Source organism: Mastacembelus armatus, chromosome 3 (genome assembly GCF_900324485.2).
Source record: "Mastacembelus armatus chromosome 3, fMasArm1.2, whole genome shotgun sequence".
Lineage (NCBI taxonomy): Eukaryota > Metazoa > Chordata > Actinopteri > Synbranchiformes > Mastacembelidae > Mastacembelus > Mastacembelus armatus.
The window spans coordinates 8,201,530-8,212,617 of NC_046635.1; the positions used below are offsets into that span (position 1 = coordinate 8,201,530).

Genomic DNA, 11,088 nt, shown 5'->3' on the forward strand with positions numbered 1-11,088 from the left:
CCAGAATTTTCCAGACAGGGATCACTAAAGTGCTATCTAATGTGTTTAGATTTACATTTCAGCTCTGCAACAGGTAAAATGACTTTAGTGCATTTACAGTAATGCTACAGTAATATACACTAGCACTAAATATAGCCTACTAATAAATCAGAAATACTGCTGGAGAAACGGGAGGTACATATGGTTCATTTATAGTGAGAATCCCCCACCTGTCCAGACTGGACTGTTAGTCCCTTTGGCCCACCCACCTGCCTAGACACACACACACACACACACACACACACACACACACACGGCCATGAAGGGGGACAGAAGACAAAGCTGACACCCTCCTGACCCCTTCTGTGTCTACAGAACAAACAGAACCAGCTTGTAAAGTACACACAAACAGCTGCTCAGCCCCAACTCCAGTCTCACCAGCCTTGCCAGCCTCGAACACAAACGCTGGCTTTATATGGAGCCATGTGGACTTTAGGAACACGCTCCAACACGGATTAAATAATGTGATGAAGCATACAGGGGGAAACCCCAGTGCTCACTGAGTGGGACTTAACAGTTTTAAACAAAGTCCAGGAGGGACCAAATAAAATGCCAACATTTTTGCTCCAACCACAATATGCCTATGTACTGTAAAGTTGCTCCTGTAAACATGGTCACACAACATGGTAAAATACAGCAGCATTACAAACATAAGCAGATGCACAGGCCATTACAAGCAGGGTCTGTCAGAGGCAGAATGTGTAGTGTACCATGGTGTAGCAAGTATGGTTGTCAAGGAGATGGATGGAGTGTTTATGAAACTCACTCTATATTTCTTTCCCTCTTTTAGAGTTATGGTCCTAGGTGGCTCTGTACACATGCAGCATGTGTGTGTGTGTGTGTGTGTAGCTCCTTAGTATGTTACTATAGGTAGTTTATTTCTTTCCTGTACAGAATATTGAAAAAGGGAAGAGGTGTGTGTGTGTGTGTGTGTGTGTGTGTGTGTGTGTGTCTGTGTGGCCTTGAGTGACAGAAAGGTTGGCAATGGGGGTTGCATCCAAAGAAAGGATTCCTGTCGAGGTGACAGCTCCAAGACTGACAGGATGCTATTCTCCTCGGGAACGGCGTCAGTCAACCTGTCAGCCTCCCTGTACGACAGCCTCTCACTCCTCTTAATTTGGCCTTTTGTTGAGCGGTCACTGGGTTAGCTCTGACACTCCATGTGGCCGACCTGATAAACTGCACAATGAACCACACACAAGGTGGGAACGCGCCGTTATCTGTGCCATAATACTGTGACTGGAAGTCCCTTTGATGGCATTTATGACGAAAACAGCTTTGTCTCCTCTTTCTTTCATTCCTCTATTGCTCTGTCACTGCACAAACCCACACCCAGCCCGCTCTGGACTCTATTATGTTGGCAACATCTCCTGGATGGTTGAGCACCCTCTGAGTAAGGAGAAGTAGGTTTGGTCATTGTGCTCATATGGAAATTATTTCTGCGTGTGTATGTGTGTTTGTGTGTCAGACTAAATGCAAAAAATAGAGAGAGGTTTGCAGCATTTCCCCTTCTCACACATTGTAAATCCTTTCCTATAGTGGCAGTCACAGGCTAGTGTGTTAAAAGGAGATAAGGCCCTGAGCTGACTGAAAGGAACGCTAAACCCATTGTGTTCTTGCGCTCTTGTCTCTATCTTCTCCTCTCTCATGCACATTCAACAGACAACACTCCCATGGAGTTGCCATTAAAGACATAAAATGTAGGTTCCAGGGGAAAGGGGAAACACTAAGTTTCACTCAATCAAAACAGAAAAAAATATGAAACTGAGCTGTGTTATGCTGATTAAATCGTTGATAGAAATAATTAGGTTTGTGTTAAGAAATTACCCTTGAAGCCACATGCATCCTCCCTGAAATATGTTATTTTTTTTTGTCATTCAAACGTTGTTTTCTTTCATAGTGTGCCTAAAAGGATGTTCTCTCCATCATATGTTAAGATCTGTGCCCGTCCTCAGACTGCACTATGTTACAAATGAGGATGAGACATAGAGAGAGCCTTTCTGTAATATGGTGTGGTGTAATGGATCATTGACCCAGCAACTCAAGCACATAACTTGGAATGATGCGTTTACAAATTGAACCCCTGACATTTGGTTTGCAATTGAGCACCAAAGTGGTAGTTTGAATCACCCAGACATGGTGGGAATTCAAAATTCAAGATATGTTTAGACAGAATAGGGGTCAAAATGCAGTAAGATTTTACAAAAATGTTCAGTGGATATAGACATTCATACTCCTAGTACCAACTACTCCTACTACCAAAAGTTTAAGACTGGTCATGTTTATCTGGAGGAGGATTTCAGGATGATGTGTGTGAGTGTGTGGGCATACAATAAAACTTCCACATGCATACATTTCATGCAAGTACAAGTAAAGACATATATCCTTGTGCTTTTTTTTAGACGGACTGCCAGGGTGAGTAAGTGTGCTGAATACAGTGTCCCAGCTGACCAGCAGAAGTGCAAAGTGAAAAAGGAGGAAGTGACACCTGATTAAGTCAAGTGTTGACTCAAGAACAGGATATGTAGCTTGAGTGCAGAGGGAAATGGACAGTAAAACATTAGCAGTATGCAGGTGGATACACCCAATACATTTTCATGAGAAAGTCACTACTATACATGACTGCGTTGCCTTAAAGACAATATGTATGTTTGCTTATGTGTGTGTGTATTTGTGTGTGTGTGTGTGTCTGCACATACAGTTGGTGGTGCTGGCAATGGAGATAGTGAGTAAAAGGGATGAGGCACTGTATCAAGTTGAGAACATCTGTTCTTCATAGAAACCACAAAGCTGGTGCTGAGGAAGTAAGCTCTCTCTCTCTCACCCTCAAGCACACACACACACACACACACACACCTCATCATCACCTTGCCTCCCCTCCCACTCACACCCGTCACTTCACTCATTCCCTGTTTACTTATTTTCCCTTTTTTAGCATCTTCAAAAACATCTAAATTTTTTCTGATCTCTGTCAGATTTATTTTCTCATAATGATATAATCATTAAGCAATGGAACAATGAAGAAGTGGACATTACACTTTCATATGAACACTAAAAAGTGTAAAATGCCGTTACAAAGCATGTTTAATTCTTGTGCTGTCACTCTGGTTGTGATAACACTGTACATCTTCTTAACCATGGTGACATGGCAAAACCACTTTTGTAGAAGGGGAAAAAAGGTAAATTCATCTACAAAGCAATAAACCTCTTGTGTACACACTAAACTACAGAAAATATGAGAATCAAAGTGTCATCTAGATAAGAAAAGCGACAAAGTTCTGTGCTTATGCAGTTATATAAAAAATTTGGGGGGGATGCTGAGAAACCTGTAAAGGATAGTCTATGCATTGCTATAGAGGATTAGGATTGGCACAAAACTATGAAGTCTATGATACAGCATACATGAGCCAAGGCTTTGTTAGGGATTCAGTGCACCTTTGCCGTCAAAGTCCCTTGATTTAGTCCTTGCTCCTTTTCTTTCTCTCTCCATCTCTCTCATTGCTTTCCTCCTTCTATCTGGGCCTGCTGTGAGGGGTGTGCTAGTGCTGGGTGGCAGTTCCTTATTGTAGAGTGTCTATGTGAGTGTGTGCGTGTGTGCGCGCGTGTGTGTGTGTGTCTGTATGCTGTGTGCGGCTGATAAGACCCAGGGAGAAGAGCCAGCGTGCCGACATATTCTTGCCACCGCAGTTATCGCCCGTCGCAGCTGTGCCTGAGCTCTGCGACATCTGCTCCCTCACAGGAAGCCTATGCTGCAGCTCACAACACCTCACACACACACACACACACACACACACACACACACGCACGCACAAACATGCACTTTATTACTGCTTCTCCATACAATATGAACATATTACTGAAGTATACACCCCCAAACATACACATATAGAATTACATCAGGTCAATTACTTGAGACAAAGACTTGTTTTTCCAGTTCACATTGACAGATTTTAATTCCTCATTGCATGCATGTGTGTGTCTGCATGTGTTTGTGAGACGAATGGGTTGGAGCACTGACACCAGAGTTCTACTGTGTTTTTATCACAGAATTACAGGGGGGATGCTTATGACTAAGCCTAATTATAGGGGCCTTATCACCGCAACGTTCACAAAGCTCATTACTGCCAAGAGATGGCAGGCGCTGCAGGTAATTCACTACGTTGGGTATTAGTCCTCGCTTTGGCTTACAGTTTCTACATATTTAGAGTCTATAAAATTAGGCCTTTAATGTCTCATTCTTAATGCATCTCTCTCTCCTTGAACCCTTTGCTGATTTAACTGAAGGTTTTCATTTTTACCTAAAGGCACTACTTCACTGTTTTCAGTGCTTTAAGAATCAATTACATGTTTTTTTTTTTCTTGGCTTCCTTTTTTCCTGGATATCTTTCAAGTATCCCTCATATGCTCCCTTTAAGTTTTCCCTCTGTCATTCACTCTACCCTCATGTGTATTATGAAGCCAGTGAGCCTCAACAGTGAAACTCCAATATCTAGTTCTGTTCCCTGCAGCTGTATGGGGAAACCCACAGGAAGACCCCCCACCCACACATGCTCTAAAAACCTCTTTCCCTTTCCTTTACAGTTCCATGGGACAAATGTGCTCCATTGGGCTTGTTAACAATAATGACAAGTTTGACAGCTCATAAGACGAGTATAATACACGACAATAGATGGATGCTTTTGAGAAAAATTGGGCTTAGTGGATAATTTAATCCTGACTTTCATGATTCAATTTGATCGTGAAAGTTAGCTTGTTTTATATGAAAGGCAAAAAAAAAAAAAATTATAATCGCACTGGGGAACAAGTCTTAAGTCATTGTATTGCACATCATTCTGGAAAAGCAAAGTAATTTAGGTAGTAATGTTTGATGTCATTTTAACCTTGAAGCCCTCACTTCAGTCATCAAATAGCAGGTCTTTTAGCAAGATGAAGAAACCTATATTGCCCTTAGAGCATGTGGTGCTAAGTCAACACAAACTGATTATCTGTCAATCACTCCAACTTAATGAGATGACCTGACAGCTGCAGGACTCTCCATCACTCATCACAGTAACACACTGCCAAAAGATTTCATTAAACAGGACCTTCAAGATAACAGGCTCCTACCTTCACTACATCTGTAGCGGCCGCTGGTTGCCAGGTTAGGACCAAGGATTACAGGCTGGAGTCTGTGGGCAGCGGGTTTATCCCTCAGCTCTCTGTGGCTGATCAGTGTGACCGTGGGGACACGTAGAGCAAATGCTGGAGAAGAGGAAGTGTCAGCTCTAAGGTCAGCTTTTTTCTGGCGGTCCAAATTCACTGCGGTAGACATGTTCGGACCTTCAAATTACCACTACTAAGATCTCAACTTCCCACGTTCTTTTTGAGGTGAGAGTTTTGAGTTTAGGTGGCACACTGTTAGTATGAAGCAGACACAAGGCAGTTTATCAATCGCAAGCAAATCTACATATTTAGGAGGTTTTCCTCTTGAACCATAAATCGTGCTTGAGTCTTTCGCTATTTTTCCTCATAATTTCAATCTGCTTTGCCTTTGAGGCCCTAGTAGATCACTAGACCCACTGAACTGCCATGCAAGGAAAACGACCTAGCTGCAAATAAAGCTCCAAATAGTGAAAAATGACCAGCTTCCTTGTCTCCCTTTTAAATCCTCATTGAAGCTCCTGGTTTCCACTGGTATTTGTTCTTTGCTTCATGCCTGCATGCTGTTTTATATATATATAAAACAAATGCAGGTATAATAATACCTACTATTGGCAGTGTTTGTCTTCATCCAAGAGTCTCTTCTGTATCTTTAAGTGAACATGGCACCATCGTGCATGTACAGTACATGTCTCTTTTTTCCTCTTCTCTGTTCATCTGGTTCTCTCAATCTGTCTTCTGTCCTTTTCAGCAGAATATGCGTGAATATGAGGCAACCCAGGGTTGGGTTTGTGTGTGTAAGTGAGTGTGTGTCAGTGGCAGGTCAGCATGTCTCGTGGCTCTGGCTGAGGGGCTGTGCTCTCATCTGAACCCTCCTCCTTGCCCTGCCTGCCACCGCAGCTCAAAAGAGAAGTGTGTGTTTTATACATTACAGTTTGTGTGTGTTTCTGCTGTGGTAGGGTTGCAGCCCCTAGGGAGGCCAGGCAGCAAACAGCAGGCTCTACTGTAGGCCTCCGTCTGGGCTTCCTCTGTCAGGAACCAGCTGTGTCTGTGGCCAGCAGCCACTCCTAACCCTCCCTTGCATCCTCTGTTCTTAGTTGCCCCCTTTCAACCTACCCAGGCTCCTTTGCTTCTGTGCACCCTGTCTATTGGTGTTCAACATCCAAAACTCATCCTTCTTGTTCATCCAGCTGTTCATCCCCAGGGTTTGTGTGTATTACTTCTTTGCCTTAACTTCAAACCAGTTGTTGTAATTTGTTATCACTGTCATGCATTTGTTTAACCAGCTCTTCTTTACTGGAATGCATCTAGGATGGTTGTTTTTTTTATTTTTCACTCTTTGGTATTTTTGTGTACATTTAGGGATCAAAATGAAAAGCAACATCTAGTTCAGTGACTGATATCCCAAACTAAAGATATTTTTTTGATTAAAAAATGATAACCTTATCTTAAAGACCTACCAAAACCAAACTGAAATGGGAAGTTGCATTAAAAAGCGATCTAATTTTTCTACATTTCGGTCTCATAAATGCTGAATATTTACACCTCCTGTTAGGCCACATTAACCCCTTAAATATAATTTCAGCATTCCCAGCTTCTGTCTCACACCATACAGCTCACATTATCCTCTACAGCCCACCAGAAGAAGGCTGACCTTAGAGCTTGGACTTCCTCTGCTCTAGCATCTCAAACCTCCCAACAGTTTGTAAAGTAGTTAAAATTACTACAACCTTACAGTACAGCTGCAAAATATAATTTACGCATTATTTCCAAACATCATGCATAACAGTGAAACATTAACATGATGAACAATATTTCTTTACATAATTAAATACATTTAAGTACATTTTGCTGATAATATTTATGCACTTTTACGGAAATAATACAGGACTTCTACTTGTGTGGTACTGATCCTTATAAAATATATGTCTGATGTATGTAACTACACATCTGACGTTAGTACTGCTTCCATCATTGAATTCATACATTCTCAAAAAACAAAAACAAAAGTTAACATTTAGCAATTACATTGAAATGTACACTTCTGCTATGTTCCATAGAGTTTCATGGAAACAGCTTTTCTCATCAACTCTGATGTTTACTTCTCATTTCATGTGCTCCAGAGAACCAGAGGTTTTCCCCTTTAGGTAGTTCAAATGAAAAAAAAAAAAAAACAACAACAACAAAAAAAAACAGGGTCCAGGCTAGTTTTTGTGAGATGTAGATATATGATCCAACAGTCACATGTTTGAATAAGACCCTTGTTTGTTGGTTTGTTTGTTTGTTTTTGCTGTAACATGTTTTACAAAGTACAACAACATGAGCTGTATTTGTACAATATATATAGCTTCACTTCACCACAAATGAGAAGTGTGATACGGGAAAAAAAGTTTGCCATTTCCATATCAGATTTGTTCTGTAGTGTTAACCTGTTTTCGGTAAACAGTCATTACTCATAAATGGACACCTTTTGGGAATTTGTGTGGTCAGTTCATGTTGAAACTTTTTAACGCGATTTGCACTACATGATGGCAATAGCAGGCACCTCTAAATAGAGAAAAAGAAGTGTTCTGGGCTACGCCTGTGCTGGGAAATTACATTTTACTGTCACACATTTAGAATCAAAGATGCCAAAGTAAACTTCACAGAGCTGTGACAGCTGAAAGTGGCTCTTGCATGAAACTTAAGCAACATTGTAGCCATCACCTCCTTAACCTCTGACCCCACTCCCACACTCATTAACCCCTAAGCCAGATGGAGTGGTCTGTGCATATGTGACAGCACTACTCACTGCTACACATACAGCCACATTTTTTTGTTTGAGCAAGTACTGTGCTGTTGAAAGAAGTGAGAGGGGATGTGAGTACACAGATGTGCCAAGTGTCTGGCTGAAACCAACACACAGATGGTCATCAGCAGAGGGGAAGTGAGAAAAACTTGTGTTGCTTTCTTTGTCTTTCAGTGTGAGGGACAGAGAGAGAGAGAGAGAGAGAGAGAGAAAGCAAGTGAGCATTGATTTCACTACGAGCCCTGAGTTTGTGGAGCACATGAAGTTTAGGTGTTTTTTTTTCAGCAACTAAACTCAGCGGGATTTCCCAGATGCATAGGGTGTTCACATTTTATGTTATTGTATTAATCAAAGTGTAAATTTGAATTTATTTAGGAATTGAATTCCCAGAATTCTGTGAGAATGCATCAGGTGGTAGGACAGGTGGAACGTGGATGTTAGAGCAGAGGAAACTTAAGGTTTACTCCATAGATGATGTGTCAATAGTGTCAACCTACATTTTAAATTGATTATTGTAGGAAGAGGAAGACATATGAATGGAAAGAGCAAAGAGGTGTAGAAAACTAATGGATGGGAGCAAAAATGGAAGAATAAAAGCTGGAATTGAACTGAATGAACACATGCTAAGCTTTATATTAGCTAACAGTTAAAAACTGAACACTTTGACTTATATCCAACATGGAACAAATGCAAAAGATCTTATTAATTACTTGTTAATTAATCGCCACTAAACTTATCTGGGAATCTAATTTATGATGACAATTTAACACCTAAACTATCACCCTTCTGTCCATATGGGAGGTTAAATATACCAAACCTACTCTACAGATACACACATGAGCACGCACACAATTTTCTGTGTTACCTGTAATATAAACCTTTGCTCCTTTGCCCCCCCTCCCCTCAGATGGTGGCAGGTATAAAATGAGTTTTTGGGGAGAGAGAGATAATGATTCCACCATAATCACCAGAGGCCAGCTCTGGTTCTGGCAGGTGCCATCACTGTAGCGACCCAGTGATGCCTTCTCCCATGAGATAAGGTCAGGAGGATGATGGGAGGGAGGAGCTGGGGAGGAGAGAAGGACAGGGCAGAGGGGGGCAAAACGTGCGTTACAGGCGAGCGGCTAACCTTGCCTTATCTTCCCCCAGCGGATGCTGCTGCTAGCTCCCAGATGCAGTGGGCCAGAGCAGCCGTGTCAGAGAGATCCCTCTATCAGCGACACACAGGCACCCCTCGCCAAATACAGACCCAGCAGGAAGACACACCAGGACTTCATTATGTCTTTAAAACGAGAAGCAGCATTCAAGAGAGAAGCAAAATAGTCTACAACTTTGTTGGTATGTCAGAAATTGAGAGAAAATGCATAAAATCTTTTTGTTAACTATCCATGTTTTAATTGTGTTATATATAAATCACTATATCCCTTATATCAGTACAATTTCCTTACACTGATTGAATAGGTTTATCTTTTTTTATAGACTTCTTTCAGCATGTTGGCCAGGATTTAGCCCAGATGCAACTTTTCACCTTGTACAGCAAAAGTAAACTATGTGAAAGTCAGTGGTTGCGATTGCTGGCGTCTGCTGGTGAGAAGCAGCCATATGGTGAAGTGACTTGCTTTCCTGTGAGACACCTGGCCACTACTAACCAGCTGAACTTTGCATGTTGGGCCAATACACACCACAGACTTGTACAATATTTATTATATTTCAATATTTATTTATTTCAGAAACATTTAGAACATTTACAAAGACCTGAGTTTCTAAATATGGAAATTCTTGTTTCTGTTTGAGTCATACTAAATAAAAGTATGTTGCCTTCCCCAGACCTGACAGTTTCAGTAATGAATAACACAATTTACTTTTTCTGAACTTACCCTAAAGTTTCACATAACAGTTCATGGGAGATATCACCGAAGAATATTGATATATCTTAGAGTTTATATTTGTTTCCATTTGACCACAGTAGGACAGGATAAATGACAATGATGGTTACTGCATTTATAAAGTAAATGCACCCACATAAAATAGAAAACAAACAAACAAAAACAAAAAGAGCACAGTATACACCAGCAACTACCGTCTATCAGTGGAAACGCCACTACCAGACAAACAAGTCAGTGGAGACTTGTTCACCTTCACTCTCTGTGGTGTCTTCAGAAACCACCACACCTGTTTGGCACAGGCAGCTTCAGAAAAACCTCCAGATCTTAACAGAACTCTATAAGTTAAACCGTCCCCATCTGTCACAGTCGAGCAGCACACAGATGCACGCTGAGTGTCTCCTCTTTCTTATCCTTCATACAGCAGACTTGGCACTCTTTCAAGAACTGTCACAGTACACCTGCTAAGTAAAGCCTGTTCTCATACTTTCACACAGACACGACTTCAGGAAAACATAGTGCATGCACAAATGCTCAAATAGACACACAAACGAGAGCCAATATATTGATTGATAGGGTTGTTTCCAATGTTTTATCAAAAACCTATTTTGTTGCTTTCAATAGGCTACATTATGTGTATTGAAAGCAACAAAAGCCTGAAAATACAGTCATTCAATTTTCAAAAGTATATTATAATTAGAAATATAAAAATGATAATGATAAATAATAATTTACAGAAATATATTTTTTGTCAGAAAATGTCTGTGTATATTAACATTTATTAGATAGATTAGATTAGATACAATAAAGTCATATATGAGAGGTGTATTATTCTTCTCTCATAATAAACCCAATAATCTTACTGCCCTACACTCAAACATAATCTCATGATGCCCACCTCTCTTAACCTCCTTAGACCCACCCTATCCCTTCTCTTGTGGATCATGGCATGCACAGCCGCTGAGCTGCTCTAAATAGGTGCCACTGTGAATTGGAGACAGATGGAAACGAAGGTTCCCTGCAGAGTGGTTCCCCTGCAGCTGTGCTGTGTACCCGGTGCCAGGGAGTGATGACAGCTCAGCAAGGGGGCACCCAGAAACAAAGAAGACAGCACCATCTCTGTCTCGTTTCCTTCCTCCATCACACACATACACAAACATACTCTATGCAAAGGTGCAAAGAGGAGGGGTGTTGACTCCAATACCAGCCTCCAGGAATGTGAAAGTAGAGATTTAAGTG

General features: G+C 41.1%; 1 protein-coding gene and 1 long non-coding RNA gene across 10 annotated transcripts in view; one reads left to right on the forward strand and one right to left on the reverse strand.

The window, feature by feature from the left end:
• cbfa2t3 (CBFA2/RUNX1 partner transcriptional co-repressor 3) overlaps positions 1 to 6,014 on the reverse strand; it is a 39,785-nt gene extending 33,771 nt beyond the window's left edge. For 4 of the 9 annotated variants that reach the window (XM_026320375.1, XM_026320371.2, XM_026320369.1 and 1 more), the window contains exon 1: positions 5,146 to 6,013. In XM_026320375.1, coding sequence (XP_026176160.1) covers positions 5,146 to 5,350 — 205 coding nt within the window. In that variant the 5' untranslated portion in view covers positions 5,351 to 6,013. Of the gene's footprint in view, positions 1 to 2,738; positions 2,793 to 5,145 lie in introns of those variants that run through there. The other 5 variants (XM_026320368.2, XM_026320365.2, XM_026320367.2 and 2 more) reach the window with 4 other exon arrangements.
• A 117-nt stretch (positions 6,015 to 6,131) lies between these two features.
• On the forward strand, positions 6,132 to 9,787 carry LOC113138166 (uncharacterized). The gene is made up of 3 exons (XR_003296429.1): positions 6,132 to 6,383; positions 9,116 to 9,304; positions 9,446 to 9,787. It is a non-coding gene; the product is annotated as an uncharacterized LOC113138166 (long non-coding RNA).
• The last annotated feature ends 1,301 nt before the right edge of the window (positions 9,788 to 11,088 follow it).